Source organism: Panthera uncia (assembly GCF_023721935.1).
Source record: "Panthera uncia isolate 11264 chromosome A3 unlocalized genomic scaffold, Puncia_PCG_1.0 HiC_scaffold_11, whole genome shotgun sequence".
NCBI classification, from domain to species: domain Eukaryota; kingdom Metazoa; phylum Chordata; class Mammalia; order Carnivora; family Felidae; genus Panthera; species Panthera uncia.
In genome coordinates this window covers 43,038,228-43,063,696 of record NW_026057578.1, presented here as the reverse complement: position 1 = coordinate 43,063,696, position 25,469 = coordinate 43,038,228, and the positions used below count along the sequence as shown (strand labels likewise).

The window sequence follows — 25,469 nt, the reverse complement described above, 5'->3', positions numbered from 1 at the left end:
CACCAAGACCTCTAGACCTTGCTCCACCCACACAGCTATGGAGCCCACCCTCCCAGAGCTCTGCAAACTTAAAATTTCCTCCAAGAACCAAGTTACCAACGGGCATGCAAACCTACACAGTGATAGTTGGCACTTCTTTCCCCAAAGCATAAAAAAACAAACAAACTTCTCAGGAACTCAATCGTGAAAGCATCTAAATCCAACTGTCAAAACCACCCATTTTTCTGTATGGCTTTCACCCTAGCACATTATAGCATACATGAGTCTAAAAAAAGAAAAAGACAAAGATTTTAGGTGATGTACTCCAACACTCTTTACTGCTCTAGAACCCTCACTAAAAATGAACACATCAGCATGAAAATTAATCAAACTTGAATAGGAAGCATTTGAGTAAAAATAATGGATACTTTTGCTTTAATCTTCAGTTCAAGCATGATTTCTGCTCAACATAATCGGAGAGAAGTTCTGATCATTTCCTTGTTATTTTACATGCTTAAAATTTAGCCCAGTCTTTGAAAACCCTCTCCAGCTTCTGACCAAGCAGAACTTTGCCACTCACTTTGAACTTGCCAGCAAGGAAAGCCTTCTGAGGGTTCATTTTGCCCAAAACCAACTCCATAAAGATGGGTTCTGGGATTGTGAAGATAGTGTCTGCTGGGAGCCTGGCAGGTCCTGGATACATGTCCCCAGAACCATTCTTCAGATCGATGGTCCACTGCAGAATGGTCTTCCCATCTTTGGTGATGTCCAGCTGAAAGATGGCATTGACTTTCTTTACCAGTTGGGCCCCCTCTTCTTTGACGTGATGGCTAATGTCTTCAAACACAGGAAAGCTCTGGAATTCTGACAGCTCTAGAGCGTGTGACATGGCAGGTTCCTGAGCTGCACCCAGTTCTTTGAGCTGGGCTGCCTGAGGTCCATCCCCTGCTTTGATTTTGGGTTGATGGTCAATTCTCTTCCACATCTTACTGTGCTGCTCCTCTTGACCTTGCCGTCTGGTTTGTGAGCAGCTGTGGCCAGATTAATATCTATAAGTCAGATTGTGACATCAAAGGTAAGGCCCAAGCAAGGAATGAGGCCAGTGTGTGTGCTGCAGTCTTATTGGTCAAATAGATACTAAAATGTGACATGGGGTGAAGTCTCAGATAGGTAATTGTGAGGCATATCCACACCACCACTCCCTCAAACCAATCAGGGCTGTTAGTCTCACAAGTCTGGAAAATTCTGGACCCCATGTTAGGAATAAGAGAAAGGGACCCCAGAAGGTTCTTCGGTGATGTGAGCTCTGTCTTTCCAATGCAGGCATCTCTGGTAGCAATCTTAACTCAGAGAGCAGTTATTTTGATTCCTTCAAAAGTGGATAATCCTTAATGCACAGATCCTGATGTTGGATTTGGCATTACCTGGCTGCTGACGGAAGGGGAAATGCTTTTAGAGAAAAATGGCTGGTCAGAGAAAGAATCAGCACCAGGACTTGCATCAGAAAGTTTCATAGGCACAGTGAGAGAGGGGGGAGAAAGGAATATCCCTAAGATCAATAGAAGATGCTGCTGACCTCACACGATAATTGCATGTAATAATACAGCCCTTACTGTGTGAAGGCACTGTTGTAGGCATGGCACATGTACTAACATTTTTAATCTTCATTACAACCCTCTGAGGTAGGTACTATATTTATTCCCATTTTATAGATAGGGAAACTGAGGCAAGGAATGAAATGACTTGTCCAAAGTCAGACAACTAGTTAGTAGGGTAGCCAGGTTTAAACAGAGGTAGAATGACTCTACAACCCAAGTATATGTTTATTTGTAAATAATGTCAGACTTAGAAAAAGTTTCTAAAAACAGTACAGATTTTCTGTATCACCTGCATCCCATTTCCCCAAATATTAATCAAATGTTAATATTTTACATAGCACAGTACTATGATCTAAACCAGGAAAGAAATGTAGATACAATACTATTAACTAATCTACAGACCATACTCAAATTTTGCCAATTGTCCCCCTAATATCTATTTTCTGGTCCACAATCCACCTTCTTGTCCAGGGTCCTGCACTGAATTTAGTTTTTATGTCTTCCTAGTGCCTTCCAGTCTGGGAGTTCTTCAGTCTTTGTCTATAATGACCTTGAGACTTTTGAATACTGGCCAGTTATTCTGTAAAATGTCCCTCATTGGGGTCTAATGTTTTTTAATGATCAGGTTGAGGTTATGCATTTTGGGCCAAAGTACCACAGAGATGATCTTGTGTCCTTCTCAGTGCATCATATCAGGAGCTACATGGTATTGCTGTGTCCCATTACTGGTGACACTGACCTTGATCACTTGGTCAAGGTGATGTCCACAAGTTTTCTCCACTGCAGTTACTGTTTCTCCCTTGTAATAAGTAACTTATAAGGAGATACTAAGACTTTGCCAATATCCCGTTTCAAATCATACTTCAACCGTCTCCTCTTTGCATCCATCAGTGGTCCATCAGTGTGATGTGTGCCAAATGGCCATTTTCCATCTCCATCACTCCCCTTGGATTTAACAATTGAAATTCTGCTGTAAGAATTGCTGTCCCATCTCCCCCATCTCTTTATTTGTTCAACTATATTTTTATCTCAGTATGGACTTGTAATATTTGTTTTATTCTGTGGGTCATAATCTATTACTATCATTATTTATTTTCTTGCTCACACTGTCCCATGTTTGGCCATTAGGAGCTCCACCAAGTGGGTGTCTATGTCCTTTCCTAGCCATGCTGCTTTTATATGCAAGTGAAACTATATTAAATGGAGTTGCTGATAGCTTTGTTCTCTCTGGGAGGAATGCAGAAAATTAAAAAAAAAAAAGGTTTGGTATATTTTCTTTGGTACATGATGCATGAGCTAGTATTATCAACATGGAGCAGTTAAATAAAACCCAGTGGCCTCCAAAACCAAGACTTCACCTTGAAGCCACCTGGTATGGACATTTGCATAGAGAATTTTAAATGAAGAGGTGAGCAATTCCTCAGTAATATTGCTGTGAGCCATCAACAGTGAACTGGCCCCATTGCCACCCACCCCACCCATAACTGCTTTTCCTCAGGACAGGGTTGTTCCTTCTGAATTATTCACACAGGTCCACTCCTGCCTCAGCATGTCAGAGGGGAACACAGTTCCAAGCCCATATCTTTCCCCTTCATGAGTTCCTATCTTTTACAACTAAGTATTTCTACCATTAAAGAAATTTCAGTATGCGGGCACCTGGGTGGCTCAGTCAGTTAAGTGTCTGACTCTTGGTTTTGGCTCATCTCATGGTTCATGGGGAGCTGCATGGGATTCTCTCTCCCTCTTACTCTGCCCCTCACTAGCACTCTCTCTCTCTCTCTCAAGATAAAAAAAAATAAACTTAAAAAAGGAATTCCAGTATGAATGGCCAATATACACATGGAAAGGTGCTCAACATCATGAGTCCCTGAGGACATGCAAATTAAAATATAATGAGAGATTTCTTCCCATCTACTAAAATCGCTAATATTGTAAAGACTGACAATGGCAAGTGTTGGCAAGGCTGTGGAGCAACTGGAGCTCCTGTGTATGGTGGGTGGGAGTGCACAAGGTTGCTGCAGTTGTGGAAGACTGCTTGGTAGGGTGGTCAAAGTCAAACATACACTCATCACACAACCCATAGGTTCTCCTCTTGGGTATTTATGCAGTAAAAATGAAAACGTGTCTACAAAAAGACACATAACAAACGTTCCCAAAAGCACTGTCCATAAAAGCAAAACAGAGGAGATAATCCAAATATTTTCTTATGCCCTTCCTCTTGGATACGAAAATTGGCATAATCATAGAATGGAATACTATTCAGCAACAAAAGGGAATGATCTCTTGATTCACTCTACAGCACACATGAACCTCAGAGGCCTTATGCTGAGAGAAAGAAGACAGATTGAAAGGATGACATACTATATCATTCTATTCATATGACTCTCTAAAAATGGCAAAACTGTAAAAACAAACAAACAGAAAAATGAGCGGTGGGTTAGGGGTAAAAAGTGAATTTGTCTACAAATGGCCAGAGAGAATTTTTTTTTTGGTGGGCGTGGAGTGCAGTGATGGAACTTTTCTTGATGGTGGTGGTAGTTACACAATTGTATGTATTTGTCAAAATGCAGAACTGTAGGGGCGCCTGGGTGGCTCAGTCAGTTAAGCGGCTGACTTCGGCTCAGGTCATGATCTCGCGGTCCGTGAGTTCGAGCCCCGCATCAGGCTCTGTGCTGACAGCTCAGAGCCTGGAGCCTATTTCGGATTCTGTGTCTCCCTCTCTCTGACCCTCCCCCGTTCATGCTCTGTCTCTCTCTGTCTCAAAAATAAACGTTTAAAAATAAAATAAAATAAAATATAATAAAAAAAAAACAAAATGCAGAACTGTACACTAAAAGGGATACATTTAAATATGTAAACTATACTTCAATAAACCTGGCTTTAAAAACAAAAAGAGGCGTGTTGCTACTGGTATGAGCTCTGTCTAACGCAGAGGGCACAAGCCCTCTGGAACAGTGGATCCTTTTTTATTTAATTAGTTCCTATATCTATCAGTTGCTATTATTGCACTACGATGCATAATTTAAACTTTTTAATTAAGTCTTATATCAATTAACTCTTGCTATATTATGTGGCAAACAAACAAACTCAGTTTTTAACATTAAACAGCTACTTCTCACACGTCTTTTGGGTGGCTGGGGTGTGCTGCCCTCGGCTGAGGATGAAGTTGTTCTTCTAGGACACATGTGTCTCTCACCTCTCTGCAATCAATGGGCCAGCCAGGCATGTCCCTCCTGTGGTAATGGCAGAAATACAAGAGCTGCAAGCAGAAAGGCCCAGGCTCGGCCCCGGCTCAATGCCACTCCTGCCCTAGACTAGCAGCAAAAGCAACTCTCAGAGCCAGGAGCAAAGTCTAAGGTTGGGGGAGCACACCCTACCCATGAAGACACCATGATGGGGCAAGAGGCAGGGAGAGGAGAAAAGTTAGGACCAACAATGCAATCTGCCACAGCTACTGACATATAAAAAAAGAGAGAATCCACATTTTAAGATGCAGATTTGTGACTTTTTTCATATGCATGGAGAGATTCATAACCTTGGATCCACATCTTCATCTGGCAACAAATTAGTCAGCGTTGAAAAAGGAGAGGCACTGGGGCGCCTGGGTGGCTGAGTTGGTTAAGCGTCCGACTTTGGCTCAGGTCATGATCGTGCAGTTCAGGGGTTCAAGCTCCGCATCGGGCTCTGTGCTGACAGCTCAGAGCCTGGAGTCTGCTTTAGTATCTGTGTCTCCCTCTCTCTCTGCCCCTCTCCCGCTTGTGCTTGGTCTCTCTCCCTCTCTCTCAGAAATAAACATTTAAAAAAAATTTTAAAGAAAAAGGGGAGGCAGCTCACTTCAGGCAGGAAGGGCTCCCCACAACTCACTGTCATCATTATCATCAGGATGACCTCTTTGTAAAGGTCAGGTGTTCTGAGGAAATGTCCCAGAATTCCTGAGATCTTTTCTTCACTAAATTTCATCAAAATCCTACAAGAATTTGGATAATGTGAGTATTCAAGGATCCTAAAGTTTGCCATCATATCCATCCACTCAACATATTTGTTGAGCATCTACTATGGAAAGCACTGGGCTAGGCACTGTTAAGAATACACACAGATAGAAAACAAATGTTGGTTAGGATATGGAGAAATCTGAACCCTTGTACACTGCTGGCTGGAATGAAGAATGGCGCAGCACTATAGAAAACAGCATGGTGGCTCCTCAGAAAATTAACCATAGAATTACTATATGATCCAGTATATCATATACTTCTGGGAACATACCCAAAATAAGTAAGGGCAGGCACCTGTACAGATATTGGTACATCCATGTTCATAGAAGCATTTTTCACTACAGCCAAGAGCTATCCAACTACCTATCAGCCCCACTCCTGGGAGGCTAATGCCTGGGGATTATAGTGAGGGGCCTACCAAGGGAAAGTTCTGGACGTGGAGGAGCTTAGTTTATACTTCCCAGGTTTAACACCCAAAAAGAATCATCCCAAACATCATGAGAACAATCCTCAACAAAGCAGTTTTACAGGGAACATACCTCAACATAATAAAGGCCTTATATGAAAAACCTACAGTGAACATTATACTCAATGGGGAAAAACTGAGAGCTTTCCCCCTAAGGTCAGGAACAAGACAAGGATGTCCACTCCCACACCACCACTTCTATTCAACATAGCACTGAAAGTCCTAGCCATATCAATCAGACAACAAAAAGAAATAAAAGGTATCCACATTGGTAAGGAAGGAATAAAACTTTCACTACTTACAGATGACATGATACTATATATAGAAAACCTGAAAGATTCCACACACAAAAAAATGGCTAAAACTGATCAGTGAATTTGGTAGTTGCAGGATACAAAATCAATATACAGAAATCTGTTGAATTTTTATATAATAATACTGAAGCAGCAGAAAGAGAAATTAAGAAAACAATCCCATTTACACTGGTACCCAAAATAACAGAATACCTAGGAATAAAATTAATGAAAGAGATGAAAAACCTGTACTCTGAAAACTATAAAACACTGATTTAAAAAAACCAAGATGATAAAAAGAAGTAGAAAGACAATCCATGCCCATGGATTGGAAGAACAAATATTTTTAAAATGTCTATACTACCTAAAGCAACTACACATTTAATGCAATCACTACCAAAATATCAACAGCATTTTTCACAGAACTGGAACAAACAATCCTAAAATTTGTATGCATCCACAAAAGATGGAATATCCAAAGCAAACTTAAAAAAGAAAAGCAAAGCTGGAGGCATCACAATTCCAGACTTCAAGTTATATTACAAAGATGTAGTAATCAAAACAGTATGGTACTGTCACAAAAATAGACTCATAAATTAATGGAACAGAATAGAAAACCTGGAAACAAACCCACAATTATATGGTCAATTACTCTTCAACAAAGCAAGGAAGAATATCCAATGGCAAAATATAGTCTCTTCAACAAATGGTGTTTGGAAAACTGCAGAGATACATGCAAAATAATGAAACTGGACCACTTTCTTACATCAAATGCAAAAATAAACTCAAAATGGATTAAAGACCTAAATGTGAGACTTGAAACCACAAGTACTATAAAATAGAGCAGCAATCTCTCTAACATTGGCTGTAGCAACACTTTCCTAGATATGTTCTTGAGGCAAGGGAAATAAAAGCATAAATAAACTATTGGGACTTCATCAAAATTAAAAGCTTCTACCACAGCGAAGGAAACTATCAACAAACCATCAACTATAAAAGGCAAGAAGGTATTTGCAAATGACATATCTGATAAAGGGTTAGTGTCTAAAATATATAAAGAACTGAAACAACTCAACACCCAAAAAATGAATAATCCAATTTAAAAATGGGCAGAAGATATGAACAGACATTTTCCAAAGAACACATACAGATGGCCAACAGATACATGAAAAGATGCTCAATATCGCTCATCGTCAGGGACATGCAAATCAAACCATGATGAGATACCACCTCACACCTGTCAGAAGGGCTAAAATAAAAACAAAAAACACTAGAAACAACAAGTATTGGTAGGATGTGGAGAAAAAGTAATCCTCGTGCATTGTTGGTGGGAATGCTAACTGGTACAGCCACTATGGAAAACAATATGGATTTTCCTCAAAAAGTTAAAAATAGAACTACTCTATGATCTAGTAAGCATTCTACTGGATACTTACCCCCAAAATATAAAAACATTAATTCAAAGGTACATACGCACCCCTATGCTTAAGGCAGCATTATTTATAATAGCCAAATTATGGAAGTAACCCAAGTGTCCATTAATAGGTGAATGGATAAAGGAGTTGTGGAATATATATATATATATATATATATATATATATACACACACAAAGGTATATTATTCACCCATAAAAAAATGAAATCTTGCTGTTTGCAAAACATGGTTGGAATTGGAGAATGCTAAGTGAAATAAGTCAATCAGAGAAAGACAAATACCATATGATTTCACCCATATGTGCAATTTAAGAAACAAAACAGATGAGAAAGGAGAGAAAGAAAGACAAACCAAGAAACAGACTCTTAACTAAAGAGAACAAACTGACGGTTAGCAGAGGGGAGGTGATGAGGGGATGGGGGAAATAGGTAATGAGGAATAAAGAGTACACTTACCATGATGAGCACTGAGTAACATATAAAACTGTTGAATCACTATATTATACACCTGAAACTAATATAACCCCATATGATAACTATACTGGAATTAAAATTAAAAATATTAAAACAATAATTCAGGAAATTAGAACACTTGTAAATTTTCTATAATTGAGATTGTTTCAAAATAAAAATAAAATAAAACCAAGTAAAAAAAAAAAAAAAAGTCCTCTCATTCAAGTGAGTAAAAGGGTGAAGAGAGGCCAGAAGTGATCCAGGGAGAAGTTGCTTTGGAGGGGATGGGGGCATCTGGGTGGCTCAGTTGGTTAAGCGTCTGACTCAGGTCATGATCTCATGAACCGTGAGATCAAGCCCTGCATCAGGCTCTGCCACTGCCAGCGTGGAGCCTTCCTGCATGGGATTCTCTCTCTCTTCTCTCTCTACCCTTCCCCCACTTGCATGGGCATGTGCACGTGAGCGCACGCACACACACCCACACACATACACACACTTTCTCTCTCTGTCTCTGTCTCTGTCTCTCTCTCTCTCTCTCTCTCAAAAAAAAAATAAACATTAAAAAAAGTTGCTTTGGGAGGAAATCCCTTCTTGAGGAAAGCAGAGAGTAGAGACCAGCTGTGGGCTCTGTCCTCTAGCAAAGCTAGCTCAGCTGCAGTGGGTGTGGGGAGGGCAAGTTCAGGGGCACCTGACCAATGCAACACAATTTTGCCCAATAGTCTCTCTTTGTGCTTCATTTTCTTCTTTTAAAAAAAATTTAAATATTTAGTTTTGAGAGAGAGAGAGAGAGAGAGAGAGAGAGAGAGAGAGAGAGAAAGCAGGGGAGGGGCAGAGAAAGACACACACACAGAGAATCCAAAGCAGGCTCCAGGCTCCAAGCTGTCAGCACGGAGTCTGACACAGGATTCAAACTCACTAACCACGAGCTTGAGACCTGAGCCAAAGTCGGATGCTCAACCCACTGAAACACTCAGGCACCCCACACTCAATTTCTTCTCTTTACCCTTCAAGTTTTTTCGGGGATTTTACAACTCAAACTGAGGGATTCTCTCAGCTGCCCTCACTACCCCCGCCAAGTCTCACTGCATGGATACTCCTTCTGTCAGTTTTGTAACCTGTAAACTAAGAGAACATTTAACGTTGTAAATGTCAAAACAGGCTAGCTTCAGTTTTATCAAATATCTAGAAAACAATAATTCATTTTTCCCAAAGGGTACAGATTGAGGGGCTGTCAGAATCAAGCAGTCAGCAGAAACTAGAAGCTTAGACAGAAAAGATGTTGTAAATAAGAAATGTGAACAGAAGCACTGAGACCGCACTTGCCCAATAAAATTTTCTGAGATAATGAAAATGTTCTGTATCTGTGCTCTCCAAAGCGGTAGCCGCTATCCATCTGTGGGTGTTGAGCACTTGATATATGGCCAGTATTACTGAAGAACCAGATTAATTTTATTTAGTTACAATGAATTCAAATTTAAATAGTCAAATATGATTTTGCATCAGCACTCTAGGAAACAAACCCAATACTGTCTTAACCACCATAAGGAAATTAGTGGATGCTGTCCCTGAATTTAATTGCTGAATTACACCAGACTCATATAAAAATCCCCAATAACTCCCTTGAGACTATTATACATGTGGAACAGAGACCAGCTCCCATTAGTGGGATCTGGTCCATGTGAAGGCATCCCATTTTTGGACAAAGCTCAAGATAGATCTTTAAAGACCTAAAGATAGATCTATATCTATATAGATATAGATACCAGATATAGATATAGATCTATACTTAAAATGGTACTGGTTTTTTTTAATGGTACTGTTATATTTATCTTTGAATAGAACATAAGCATGCCCAAGTGAGTAATTACTGGGCAACTTCTGAGTTAAATTCTACAAGGTATGACTGTCTGTAAAGCCAACACATTCAGCTCCTCCAAACTGTCCCTGATGGATAAAAGATGGCTTTAGTTATCCATTACTGCAATAAAGCTGTGTAATAAAACACCCCCAAACTCCCTGGCTTAAAGCAATAACCATTTCTTTCGCTCATGAGTTAATGGGCCAGTAATTTAGGCTGGGCTCAGCTAGGTGATTCTTCTGTCTCCTCTGGGCTCACTCACATTTGGCAGTTTGTCTTTCAGTTGGTGTGGTCATGCCATGTGACGCTCGTTCCCTAACAGGCTAACCTAGGCACATTGTCATACTGGAGGCAGTGCATGAACAATCCCAACTATGTGAGTACTTTTCCAGCCTCTGCTGGCACCTATTGGACAAAGAACAACACCAGGGTAAACCCAGTCACAGTGGGAGGGCACAGCCTACATGGCAAAGGGTGTTATTATGGACTCAGTGTTTGTGTACCCCAAGAATTCATAAAATCAAATTTTACCACCATAATTTGTTAGTATTAAGAAGCAGTGAGGATTAGATGAGGCATGAGGGTGGGCCCTCATAAACGGGATTAGTGTACCTTATCATTACAGTCACACGAAACTTGCTTAGCTTGCTTCCTTCTCTGCTCTCCACCATATGAGGCTACAATGAGAAGTTGGCAGTCTGCAACACAGAAGAGGGCTCTTATCAGAACCCCTCCATATGGCATCCTGGTCTTGGGACCTCTAGCCTCCAGAACAGTGAAAAATAAGTTCCTGTTAGGTATAAGCCATCCAATATGGTATTTTTGTTACAGCAGCCCATGCTAGGACAGGTGTAGACACAGGAAAGGGTAAAGATCAATGATGCAATTAATCTTCCACACCCACAGGAGGACAGTGTCAAGCCCTAGAAGCCTTTATTTCTGGGGGGAAAAAATCAACTAAACGACACCAAACTCACCTACAAATATATTCTTAAAGTCCCAGTAACTTATTTAAGAATTTTATTTTATTTTATTTTATTTCATTGTATTAGGACTTCAAATTCTCTTTTATTTAAGTGTAGTTGATGTGCAAGGTCATGTTAGTTTCAGGTATACAACATAGTGCTTCAACAATTCTGCATGTTATGCAGTGCTTACCATGGTAAGGGTAATTGCCACCTGTCACCATACAAAGTTACTATAGTATTATTGAGTATGTTCTGTACCCTGTGCTTTTCATCCCAAGGTGTTATTTTATAACTGAAAGTTTGTTATCCCTTTTTTTATATGTAATTTACTGTCAAATTTGTTTCCATACAACACCCAGTGCTCCTCCCAACAGGTCCCTCCTCAATGCCCATCACCCACTTTCCCCTCTCCCCCACCCCCCATCAACCCTCAGTTTGTTCTCAGTATTTAAGAGTCTCTTATAGTTTGCCTCCTTCCCTCTCTGTAACGTTTATTCCCCCCTTCCCCTCCCCACTGGTCTTCTGTTAAGTTTCTCAGGATCCACATATGAATGAAAACATATGGTACCTGTCTTTCTCTGACTGACTTATTTCACTTAGCATAACACTCTCCAGTTCTATCCACGTTGCTACAAATGGCCAGATTTCATTCTTTCTCATTGCCAAGTAGTATTCCATTGTATATACAAACCACATCTTCTTTATCCATTCGTCAGTTGATGGACATTTAGGCTCTTTCCATAATTTGGCTATTGTTGAAAATGCTGCTATAACTTATTTAAGAATTTTAATCTTAAAGAACAGAGATCACCCCCTCCCTCCCTACCCAAAAGGCATCACTTCATTGGCTTTAAGGGCACTCCTATTTTAAGAGGAAGCTACATAAAAGACCAAAGACATGTAAATACCTAAAATAGAAGTTATATTTATCTTGTAATATATCATAGGCATGTCCAAATGGTAATTTTTTTCTAATTAGGTAAAATGTATTAAGTTATGCCTGCCCATAAATTAGTAACACTGATTTTGAATAAACGAAACTGACACACAAGTAGTGTCTAAGATCAGTGGCGCTTTTCTAATGATGTTGCCTTTACACAAAACAGGGTTTACAGTGTCTCTTTTATAACTGCTCTCAGAAACAAAAGGCACATTCTTCTACTGCCCTGTAACCGTTCAGAATGCTTTCAGCTACACGCACCAAAACCAGCCACAACTCACAGGGCTTAAACAGTAAAGGGAATTATTATCTCACATTGAAGTCTTGAGGCAGGGGGAGAGTGATCCCCATGGCGCATACTCAGGACTGAAGGGCTTCTTGGGACACAGGACCTCCAGCGCTGAACCTGGGAAAGCCCTAGACAACTAGGGATAAGCTGGCTATTTCAGGTTTGGTTTCTTGAGCAGCTCAATGAGCTTTCAGGGGCAACGTCCTTCCTTCCATCTTCCCATAGCATGTGCCTTGTGGAAGCAACACTTTGGGGCAACATCTAGTAGAACAACACAAAGCCATTTCCTCCCATATTTCTCTCTTTTATCCAAATGGCTTATTCTCTAGAAGTCCTTCAGTGACTTCTCCCCCATCCCGCAGGCTAGGACTGGGTCCATTACCCTTAGCAACACTGGCTTAGGTTCACCAAGTCACCTCTGAAGCTGCGCTCATCCAGCTTTCCCTGAATCTCCTAGCTGCGTGGAGGAGTGTGAAATCCTGGAACCAAACCTGGGTGTTAGGGAGGAAAAGAGAGAACTAGCAGTGAACGCTGCACATGCTCTGTGGCGGGAAATCACTCGGGATTCAATCAGAGAGGCAGGAGCGTCAAGAGTAACACAGAATACGGGCCGTGTGGTACATTTGTGGGAGGGAGCTGGCTGCACCGCCTAGGCACAGCTGTTGCTTCGGTGGCGCCCGGCAAGCCGCGCCAACAGGCAGCCTGGCCCACAAGTCAGGGAAGCTGATGGCAGTTGCTGCTGGCCTATCGCCGCTCAGCTGTCGAAAGGGCTGCAGGAACGCGGCGACCTCCCGCTGTCCCCCGCCCACCGGTGAGCCAGGGATCTAACCCAATCCCAAGACCTGCTACAGCACCCGAGCCGCACCAGCACCAGCCTTTCAAAGACTTAAAGACCCCAGCGTTGCGTCACTTCCGTCTTCCCAAGCTCGCGAAGTCGCAAAGCGGTCCGCGCTAATCCCGGAAGCCTGCAGGGAATGGAACTCTGGGAAACGTAGTTCCAGCTTAGCTAAATTGACCCGGAACAAAGCCAGGAGCCCGCCGCACTGAGTGTGGCTTTAATTTGTAGTTAAATTAGTTAAATCCTCAAGCCAAGTCTGAGGGATAAGGCACTGGCTTTTAGCTACTGTGGAAGAAGATTGTCACTTTATTCTTATTTTCTTTCATTTTTTTACCACTCACTTCCATGGATTCTGGTTGCCCAACCAGAGCCGAGCAAAGTAAGAAAGACAACTTGCCAAGGCTTTCAATCATTCCCACTAACCCACAGTTTGGACACACTGTTGTGAGTCCTACGAAGGATAAACTGCTGATGACCCCTTAGGGAAAAGTCAGATGCAATTAATCCAAAGAGCTCAGTCAGCCCCTACATTTTACTCAACTCAGTAAATCAAAAGCACTGTGCCCGTGGGACAAATCTCAATAAATTCCCTCAGCAGTTTTGAAAGATTTATCAACCCTAAAGAGAGGTGGGTGGGGAGAGAGAGTGAAACCAAAGGACTAGATCTGAAACAGACAAGCAGGAGAGATGTCTGTTTCAGAAGGATGTTTGGTTCAAGTGTATCACTCAACAGTGGTTACTATAATTGTACAGACATCACAGAAGCCCAAAACCTTAAGGTAAAGAGAACCCTCAAAGATCTTGTCTAATTATTCATTTAAAAAAATTTTTTAATGTTTTTTATTTATTTTTGAGACAGGGAGAGACAGACCATGAACAGGGGAGGGTCAGAGAAAGGGAGACACAGAATCCAAAACAGGCTCCAGGCTCTGAGCTGTCAGCACAGAGCCCGACGCAGGGCTCGAACTCACGGACTTCGGAAAGATTATGACGTGAGCCGAAGTCAGCCGCTTAACCGACTGAGCCACCCAGGCGCCCCTAATTATTCATTTTAAAATGAGGACCCTTACTGATACAACAACACGCCAAATAGAAGCTGGACACAAAAGACTACATAGTGTATAATTCCATTTATACACTAAACCAAGGTAACACTTATCTATAATAGAAAAAAGTCAAAATCAGAATAGTCTTTCAGTGGTGATGGATATATGCCTTTGTCAAAATTCACCATCAGGGTGATGTATACTGATATCTGCAACTTATTTCAAAATGCATAAAAAATAAGATGGATTGACAGAGGGAAAGAAGGTGTGGGACCCAAGGAATTTAACAAAAATCCCCTACCCCTGGACAAGCAGAGCAAGACTAACTCCATTTTGTGCTACACCCACCATCTCATGTATAACCCCCACATGACCTACTTATTGCTTAAGACACTCTCCCACCCTAGTCAAGCCGCTGAGCACACCCTTACTGGAAACCGGCTCATATAGGAATGTGGAACCCCTAACCGCCAAAGAATGTAAACCCCGCCTTTTGCTCGCCAAACTTGCGCGCCAATTCTTAAACCCCACCTTTTTCCTGCCAAACTTGCACGCCAATTCTGACCAGAGTGATAGGCTAGTTCAAACAGTTACTATAGGGTAAATTGTAATTCAACTGGCCACCTGCGTGTGGACTGACATGACTATGCAACTTTCTGTGTGTGTTACAATCTCATTGGCCACTGGCCCCTATAAAACTGCTACGCCTCTTAACCTAGGGGTCCAAGTCCCTGCTCCGCTGTGTCGGGTATACTTGGGCCCAAGCTCGAGCTTGCAAATAAACCCTCATGTGTTTGCATCAGTATCAGCTCCTTGGTGGTCTCTCGGATTTGAAATCAGGGGCATTACAAAGGATGGACAGACAGACATGCAACAAAGCAAATACTGCAAAATGCTAATTGTAGAATCTAAGTGGTTTTTACATAGGTATTCATGGTTCAGCTCAAGATCGAGTCATAAGGAGATGTCAACATACTGACTGGGGAAGAGATGGGAATGAAGCCATTAGAGAAGGATTTATAAAAGTTACAATTAAGAAGAAAATATCAACAGGCAGGCCTGCCATTCAGAGCACAGTGTGATTCACTCCATTCTTCCTCAGATATATGAAATACAGTCACCGCACTGAATTCAGCTCCTCTCACAGTTATGAGGTGCTTGCTGTAATGACTACCCCAAGCTGAGCACTTTTGCAAATTGTGTCTACAGCCCACTAAGAATCTCTCTCTCCCTATCCCCCTTTCAATGGGCCTGTATCAGTCAGCTATAACATAATGCACCACATAACAAAACACCACAAAATTCAGGGGCTCACAACAATAAGCAATTGTCTCTTGCTTACATGTTTGCAGAGAAGCTAGAGATTGGCTGGTCTAGGCTAGGCTCAGTTGGACTAGGCTCCAGGCTCCATATGTCTCTCATCCTCTTTGACCAGCAAGCTCCCTGAGGCATGTTCTTCTCATGATGATGATGACAGAAATACAAGAAGGCAAGACTTCCTGTAGAAGTACATTTTAAGACTTTGCTCACATGATCTCTGCCAAAACTTCACTAGGTTAGAGCAAGTAACACAATTAATCTAAACAATCCTGGGCCCCCATACACCCACATATGGAAATGAAGGGTTCACTTCCAGCTCTTTACTTATCACTGCAAGAGATTCTGGGGCTTCTTTGGTCCCAAGGGCTAGGCAACATGAGCTAGAACCCTCTTCCTGAAACCTCCATCTGCTTGGATGGGGTTTCCGTCCATGCAGTAAAAACAAACCTTAAGAGTGTAACTCTATTAATTCAAGTGAACTGTTGTATGTTGCCTCTTCAGCTTCCCTCAAGGTAGAATCCCAAGGGGACAATTACAAACATCTGGCCACGAGAAGGAATACAGGGCACTTGTTTTTCTGTTTTAAAAGAAGTCAATTACAGTTTCAATTTCCACTGTTAAATGTCACCTTTTTACAACATCCTGGAGGGAGATTTGGCAGCCCTGTCATTGGGGGAATAAAAGCTCTTTCAAGGAAAGGCTTATTGTCTAAAAAGACACGGAAGGGTCCAGAGATTAAAGGACCCTCTCAGGCTGCCTGAGTTTCCCAGAGCTCTCGGTTTCTATTTTGAGCTGAACATTTCGCTTCCCTTGTAGCCTCCAGTGAGCCTTTTTAGCCTTCCTGCACCACTTTTCTACGTTTGCAAAAAGGAATAATAAGACTTGCCGCTGGGTAATGCATATAAAGTACGCTGAGGAGCTTGGAAGGAAGGTAGGCTTCTCGAGGGGAAAGCTGTCAGCCTGTTCTCTCCTGATCTCTGGATATTTTCTGTGTCTGCTACCCCTCATTAGAGCATCAGGCCCTTTCTCAGAGAAGTTAGACGAAAGCCAGAATAAGTGGAGCGCAGAGGATTCCTTCTTTTGCCTCTGCTGCAAAGGAGATATGTCAAGTTGAGTGATGAATGATTACTATTCTTCACTTGCTAACACTTTGTACCCTATTTTCGAATTAAGGAGCACACTGTTGGCACGCCTGAAAGGTTAAACACTCCCACTTCGTGGCTGCAGTCACTAATTGGTGTTTTATCACAATTTCTGTGGAGGGAACATTTTGTCTGCAAACCCTTCCTCCACAGAGCTGGGTGAGACTTTGAGAGCATTTTGAGTGTCTAAAGTTAGATCACAAATCACTCTCTTGCTTATAGGGGGGTGTTTGGCACCTAAAAAGACCCCATCTGTTAATTGTCTGCAACTTAGTTTGAAATGCATCAAAAAATAAGATGGATTGACACATTTTTAAAATTCTTTGTAAAATTCTTCACCTTTCATTCTTCTTTTATAGGTGGACTCATTTCCTCCCTATCCTGGTATTTCACCTTCATGTATAGAACAGGAACTTCTGTCTTTTCCACAGTATAAGGAGGCAAGGAGGGGGGCAACCAGAACTCTCATAATGTTGCCAGCGGGGGTGCCAAACAGTTCCACTTTGGAAAACAGTTTCAGTTTCTAAAACTGCTAGGCATTTTTGTTGACTGTAATTCTAGAAGTAGAATCACTGGGCCCCAGGGGATATTTCTAGGGATACATCAACCTGAAATAACTGCATATTTTCACAAAAGGCATATATTAGAACGTTTCAAATAAGCCAAAGCTGGCAACTACACATATGCCCATCAACAGTAGAAGGGAAGTAAATTACACGGTATTCACAGAGTAGGATACTACACAGCAATGAAAATTAACAATATAAATCTATACACAACATGGTGAAGCTCACAATCATAATTGTGAGCAAAACAAGCCAGAACAAAAAAGACTCCATAGAGCTTCTAGGGAGCTGGTAATTTTCTTTTTCTTTTTCTTTTCCTTTTTTTTTTTTTTTTTTTTTTTTAGAGAGAGAGAGCATGAGGGGGGGGAAGGGCAGGGGGGAGGGAGAGAGAGAGAGAGAAGAGAGAGAGAAGAGAGAGAGAGACAGAGACAGAGAGAGAATCTTAAGCAGGCTCCATACCCAACACAGAGCCCAGAATGGGGCTCGATCCCACAACCCTGGGATCATGACCTGAGCCAAAATCAAGAGTCAGACACTCAACTGACTGAGCCACCCACGTGCCAGAAGGGAGCTGATAATTTTCTGAGTCTTGATATGGTGCTGGTTACATGAGTGTTTTCAATTTGTGAAAACGTATTGAGCCACACACTTATGATGTGTGCTCTTCTCTATATGTACATTATGCTTCAAAAAGAAGTTTAAGAAATATATGCATTGAGAAAATTGCAAAAAAGTCAAAATGGAAAGTATCGGGGAAAGCTTCCACCTAACCTTCTGTCTGCTCCCAACTGCTGGTGAGGAGGGAGGAGGAGCCATAGCCACCCACAGCTTGGGTGGCCCTTTATCTCCCCGTTCCTGAGTCCTGCTCTGATCCTTCTGTCTTGACTGCCATGACCTGAAAGTGAGAGGCAACAATTCTCCTTTTGTCTGGCCAGGCTGGTGGATTGCTCTGCAGACCCAGGCTCCCCTCCATGGACAGCCCAGTTCTGTCCTGAGGGGAAGAAGCAGGAAGGCCTGTCTGGCCGTAGTCCCAACCACATTCTCTGGTCCAGCGCTGCCAGCAAAGAGGTGCCATTCTGACCTCCAATTCCCATGCTTGCATCTATTTCTCAACTGATTCCAAAGATGGAAGGGGAAGAGGCATAATTAATTATCAGCCCTTAAACCTCAGCAACCTCTTTCTCGGCAGTTAAGAAATGAAGACAAGAATAAATGTGTTGCTTTTCTTGTACGGGACATTAGGACCAGAGGCTGTGAGTTCTTAATGCTAGGGTCTGAGGAAAAGATCACTGCCCCTTTGGAATAATACCAACTGGGTAATGAGAAAAGAAGAATGAGATTACCTAATATCTTTTCTATAATATTTCCCCGCATAACTGCTTTTCTGGGTGCCCCCCTGGGGTGGGGATTGAGAGTGGTTTAAAGGAACGTCAGAGATTATCCCTTTCCTGAGTTAGACATCACGTTCACCAACTGCTGTGAATGGGAAAGTGTGGTCACAATAGTTTCCTCCTCTAAGCAAGAAGTGGAGTTCATTTCTCCATCTCTACAGTCTGGACCTGGCCATGTGACCTGCTTTAGACAATGGGATGTACCAAACATAAGTAGAGCCTTCAAAAGTGTTGCACAATTGGACACGCCCTCTCTTGCTGTTAGAATGCTTTCCGCCATGTGAAGAAGCCTGGGATAGCCTGCTGGAGGATGAGAAACCACATGAAACAAGGTCCCCCCACCATTCTGGCCAAGGCCCCAGAAGTAAAAGTGAGAACACCCTAGACTATCCAGTCCCAGCTGAGCTGCCATCTGAGAAAAGCCACCTAGACAACCCACAGAATCTATGTGGGGCACCTGGGTGGCTCATTGGGTTAAGCATCCAACTTCGACTCAGGTCATTATCTTGTTGTTTGTAAGTTTGAGCCCCGCATCGGGCTCTGTGCTGACTGCTCAGAGCCTGGAGCCTGCCTCAGATTCTGTGTCTCCCTCTCTCTCTGCCCCTCCTCCACTACGCTCTCTCTTCCTCTCTCAAAAGTAAATAAACATTTTTAAAAATTAAAAATATGTGTCACCACTACACACTTAATAAAATGACCAAAATCCCAAACACTGACAACACCAAATGCTGGCAACGATGTGGAGGAACGGGAACTCTCATCATTGATGGTGGAAATGCAAAATAGTATAGCTACTTTGGATGAAAGTTTGGCAGTTTCTTTCAAAACTTACCATATGATCCAGCAGTCATGCTCCCTGGTATTCATTCATCATTATGTCCACACAAAAACCTACACATGGATGTTTATAGCAGCTTTATTCATAATTTTAAAACTTGGAAACAACCAAGATGTCCTTCAGTAGGTGAGTGGACAAATAAACTGGTACATTAGACAATAAAATACTACTCAGGGATAAAAAGAAATGAGCTATCAAGCCATGAAAAGGTATCAAGGGAATTTAAAATTCATATTACTAAGTGAAAGAAGCCAACCTGAAAAGGTGAAATAAATGATCCTAACTATGTGACATTCTGAAAAAGGTAAAACTATGGACACAGTGAAAAAACCAGCAGTCGACAGGGGTGAGGGGGTGCAAGGGAGGGATGAATAGATGGAATGTGGAATTTTAAGGCAGTGAAACTACTCTGTATGATATTATAATGGTGAACACAGGTCAATATACATTTTTCCAAACTCTCAGAATGTACACCCAGAGTAAACTCTAAGGTAAATTATAGCCTTTAAATGGTAATGACGTGTCAGTGTAGGTTTATCAATTGCAACAAATGTACCACTTTGGTGGGGGATATTGACACTGGGGGAGGCTGTGCATGAGGGGGTGGGTAGGAGTGCATGAAAAATCTTTGTGCCTTCCATGTAATTTTTCTGTGAACCTACAACTGCTCTAAAAAATACAGTCTATTAAAATATGTGTTATTCGATGCCACTAAGTTTTGGGGTGGCTTGTTACATAGCAAAAGCTAACTGATACACTGGGTCAGATCTTGGGTGGGGAGGGGAATCAAAGAGAAATCAAATCTGTCACCTCAGAGTCACCTACATACATGAAAAAACAGACAATAATACAGCAGTCATGGAATTCAGGAATGAGTTATAGACATACCTACAGTGTGGCTTGTTAGTTAAAACCAGACAAAAGGTTGGGTCTGATATTTTACAAGAACACCACACTTTACAGGCCCCACTGTGTGCTGTTTTAGTTTCTTTCTTATTGTGAAGGGAAGGGATTCCCTGCACTGAGGACTGACAGCAAAATTCCTATTTCTGGAAGTTTCAAAAGTGGAGCACAAGATAAGGAATGCAATTCCTGTATCTACTTTCAAAGGGGCAAAGGGTATGAGATGCTTCAACGTGAGCAAGTTCACCACATGCCTGTCCTTCTTCGGTCACTGGATCCCAAAGAGTCCAGTCATCAGCACCAAGGAGGAAAGAAAAGGCAACAGGAAAATTTGAACTGATGGACTATGCAGAAATAATTTATTTGGTTCTCTGTAATGGGTGAACTCACCACCCCTCTGCCACCTCCCTCCCCACCCACCTTGCTCTCTATCTTCCCCCCAACACACACACCCATCAACACAACACAACACGGTGCCCTAGTCTCTCCATAAAAAAGAGCCTGACACTAATAGGCAAGGATTTCTCTGGATGTCAAGGATCATGTGTTTGAACATTGCCTTGGAAGGTGAAATGAGAAAATCCCCCTCAGACGAAAAACTAAAGTTGGGGTCCTGTGGTCAGATTCCAACTTCAGCAAGATTTGGGTCATGGTTGGCATGCAGGTGGAAATCCTCTCACCCAGCTCTGCAACAGACTTTAGGAATCAGGGAGGAAGCTTGGGGAAGGGGTGGGGGGAACAGAACAGAATTAACAGAGGAAGCCAGCATTAGTTTCAAACGAGCACAGCCTCCTGAAATGCTAAGAATTCTATCAAGGCCATTGATTAGCCACTAACCATATGCCTCTTGTCTTTAAATGTGCCTCCCAATTCAACATGAAAATAATGGCTAAAAGCGTAAGAGACTCTTAAAAACTGAGAACAAACTGAGGGTTGATGGGGGGTGGGAGGGAGGGGAGGGTGGGTGATGGGTATTGAGGAGGGCACCTTTTGGGATGAGCACTGGGTGTTGTATGGAAACCAATTTGACAATAAACTTCATATATTGAAAAAAAGAAAAAAGAAAATAATGGCTAAATTACAGACTGGTCCAGACACTCAACTTCTGTACGTGAGCCATTTTATTCATAGTTTCCTCCCCCATTCAAAGGACAAATTCAGGGGGTGCCTGGGTGGTTCAGTCGGTTGGGCATCCAACCCTTGATCTCTGCTCAGGTCATGATCTTATGCTTTGTGGGTTCAAGCCCCACATCAGGCTCAGCACTTACAGTGCAGAGCCTGCTTAGGATTCTCTCTCTCTCTCTCTCTCTCTCTCTCTCTCTCTCTCTCTCTGCCCCTCCTGTGTGCTCTCTCTCTCAAAATTAATAAAGTTAAAAAAAAAAAAAGGACAATTCAGGGTGTGAAGAAACGTGCCCTGCACTGATGATGAGGCAGCTCTGTCCCCAGGCCATCCACCCACCTGGAGAGAAGACAGGAACAGTTAGGGAAGCTATGTTTACAAATTCAGACATGTATTTCTAGTTTAAGTCAAACAATAGCTTGCAGATTTGCCTAAATTCTTGATCTGTACTATATAGGCTGCTAAAAGAAAGAAGTTATATTCACAAGACCCAGTCAGTGTTAATAAGAGACATGCTTTTTTTTTTTTTACTGTAATGTAAGGTGTGTGTGTGTGTGTGTGTGTGTGTGTGTGTGTGTGTGATCTTACCTCCTATTCAAAGTCATATTATGATATTGGAACATTTTTAAAAATTACACAGTTTCTTTTACCAGCATCAATCAAGTGCTGACAAAAGCAGGTGCTGGCAAGGAGAAAGAGCAGCTGAGACACTCACACACTGCTGGTGGAAGTGCAAATTTTCCCCCAAAGAGACTGTTGTTCAATGTCTATTAACATAGAACAGCGCTGAGGGAGACAGGGAGTGTTTGTATCAGGCAGGGGTCTTAGTTGCAGACAACAGAATCCACTCTAACAAGCAGAAAAGGCTTAGTCCATTAGGTATCACACATTTCCAATGCCAAGCACCAAGTGACATATAGCCAGGAGATGCATACAAACTTCCCTAGCAGAAACCCTGATGCTACCACCACCCACAGAAGAAGCTCCGGTGCTGCCCTAGAAGAACCAAATGCCTCGGACATAAGATGTGGCACCCGCATGGCCATGCATTCAGCTTCCATAGAGCCCCATCACTCACATCACCCACTTATGCCTCCCATGCCTCACGCAGAAGGGCCTGTTGGTGGAAGCCAATCAAACATGGCTCCCTAGCTGCACGGGAGTTTGAGAAACGTCATTTTTATCTTTCCAGACTCTCCAGTACAGAGAGGCATGCATAAAGGGATTGAAGTGGGTGTTGAGCAAGCCACCGTGTGGTATCTGTCATAACATATTCTGGAGGGAGAGCAGGCTGAGGCCAATGGATTTGGGTGGAGGATTCCCACAGGAAATTGAACATGGGAAGTAGCGACGACTTAATGGGAGATCAAGGAGTCGCCTGCAGGGAGATGGGGAGTAAAACAGTTCAGAAAGGACACTGAGAACAAAGGAGAGTGCACGATAGAACATTGGGGAACACTTGCCTTTAAGAAGTTAGGTCCAGTGGGACAAAAGTTAATCTAAGATTACATTTTGCATGGAGAAGGAAAAAAAGCTTAACTTTTCATTCTTGGGGGAAGGATGGGGAGGGGGAAGAAGAGGCATTGAGACAGAATGATATTGCTCATAGAGAAGTGACTGTCAGGCCCAATAGATCCAAATAAGCACCCATAGGAACTGGTCAGGAATCAATAGGCAGCTGACACTTCTGCCTGCCTAGGCCCTCTCCCACTTTTCACAGTTCCTGGCTGTTCTGCTGGGACACCCACCTCCCCCATTCCAGGTGATCCAATCCATCAACTTGCCCAGCTACAACTACCCACCCAAGCAGTGTGAACATGTCCCGAGTCAGCTCCCCAAGGAATCTGAATCTTGAGCCAAACGACACAAAGACCAGAAAAAAAAAAAAATCAGCTGGAACTAAGTTATTCCAGTGGTGGTTCCCTACAAAGGCTGTCCATCAATCCCTGCTTCAGAGACTGCCCCTCCACCTCCTCAGAGCTGCTCTCTTCCTCTCACTTTTGAGGTCTCATTGTAAAACTCTTCAGTTGAGTCTGGGAGACTCCTGATGGCTTCTTACTACATGACTGTTCTGCTTAAGTTAACTAGAGTCTGTTTCTCGTTTGCCACCAAAGAACCCTAGCTGCTGATAGGCAAGTGCAGTAGCAGAGAGAGGCTTGCTTTTTTCCTGTTATGGGCATGTTTTGGTTAATCCTTATTTAGCAGATCATGGAGTGTAGTTGATCATTATGATAATGGTGGCCAGTGAGTCTGTGCCCCTTTGCAATGGGACACTGCTGCCCCTCCCATCAAGACTCCATCCTTGGGGTCTATTTCTCTATCCCTCTGGAATTGGGGCTGTTTTTATGACTTGTTTTGATCAATAGCACTTGGTGGATGTGAAGTTGCGTAGATTCATGAGGCTGGGCCTTACAGGGCCTCACAGCTTCCACTTTCACCTTCTTGGAACCCTGAGACCACCATGTTGTGAGGAAGCCCAGACCAGCCTACTGAAGGATTACAGGCCACTTGGAGGAGAACCAAAGTGTCCTGCTAACCTCCAGAGAGTGAGGGTATCTCAGGCTCTTGAGGCCTGGCCTTGTCATCAGATGATCTCTGCCACATACATGAGCCCAAGTGAGATCAGCAGAAGAACTGCCCAGACTGATGACCCACAGAAAGGTGAGAAATAATAAATGGTATTAAGTCACCAGGGTTTCAAGTGGTTTATTACACAGCAGTAGACAACTGATCAATGCGGAAAGAAAAGGAGCACAGGGCCCTGCAGCTTTTGAAACACTCTAGTAACTATAACAGAAACATCATGTACCAGGCTAAAAGTGGGTGTATGTATGTGTAGGGAAGGAAGACTGAAGTTGAAATGGACTCTAACTATATAAGAAGCAGTCAGACTTTACTGCTCGCATGTGCTCCTGGAAGAGGGGGCCGGCCAGCTGACAAAACAACTGAGCTCCTGGCTCAGCATGGGAGGTGATGGGGCAGAGGCCAGAGGCCCTGGCAATACCAGGAGGCATGAGACTTGGATTTTAGTCCTGGCCCTGCTGCCGCCTGGCTTGGAGAAGCCAACTCCAGTTTCTTCATCTCCCAAATGGGCCTAATAATACCTTCCTTGCCTACTTCACAAACTTTAAAGAGTAGATGAGATAATGAATGCAAAAGCCCTAAACAAACTTAAGGGCCAGCTAATCATGCAACATCAAGAAGCCACTGGGTCCTAATATTCTTAGAATATTAGCATATGTGCAAACAATTGCCAATCACACCATTATAAGGGCTTCTGCCAGTGTATGGGAGGCCAATTCTCCTGGGGATGTTCCATGGCAAAAGCATGACCTTATTGGTATATATTTATAATGAGCTTCCTCCATTAGAGTACCTGGAAAATGTCTAATGTCCATGCTGGTCACATGGTCAGCCTTGAAATTTCTATTTTGCTTCCTCCAAACCAAGAGCAACACCTTAGCCCCACTGTTCATGAGACTGTACTGAGGGTCTCTAAATCTCTTCCTCACATGACTGTTAGCCATGCCCTCCATTAAATTCATTCCTCTTCCTTCCTGCCCCCAAAGCCAAAGTTTCCCTTTATAACTACTTACTAGCTATTGATAGATCTGGATTTCTCTTCCAATCCATTCTAAGTTCTCTTTAGCCTCCTTTGACCACTGTCTTTTCCTGCTCCTGGCTCCATGGTCTGCTCAGCCTGATAGCAGCCCCATCTCTTTTAGAAACCAGAAAATGGCCACACCTTATTCAGAACCTTGTCCTTCCTTAGCTCATCCTTCTACTCTACCCCAACAGGGCAGTTATATGATTTCCTAAGTTTCTCCTGTCAGGGTTGCAATGGATCTCAAATGTTAGGAGAGAAAGAAGGCACAGAAATGGCCAACCCACAGTTCTTTAATAACACTCCACTGCATCACCACCCTCACTGCCACACATCCATTATTTGGAGTTTAAAGTTCTGGCCTCTGCAGTCCAGTTAAAAAATTCACTCAACCTGGCCTGTACAGGTATCTACATGGGGTTTCTCCAATC

General features: G+C 42.6%; 1 protein-coding gene across 1 annotated transcript; it reads right to left on the bottom strand.

The window, feature by feature from the left end:
* Positions 1-295: 295 nt before the first annotated feature.
* SCP2D1 (SCP2 sterol binding domain containing 1) lies at positions 296-1,020 on the bottom strand. Its single transcript, XM_049651200.1, has one exon. It carries the CDS (start codon positions 962-964, stop codon positions 494-496), a length of 471 nt encoding a protein of 156 aa, XP_049507157.1. The 5' UTR covers positions 965-1,020; the 3' UTR covers positions 296-493.
* Between the last annotated feature and the right edge of the window lie 24,449 nt (positions 1,021-25,469).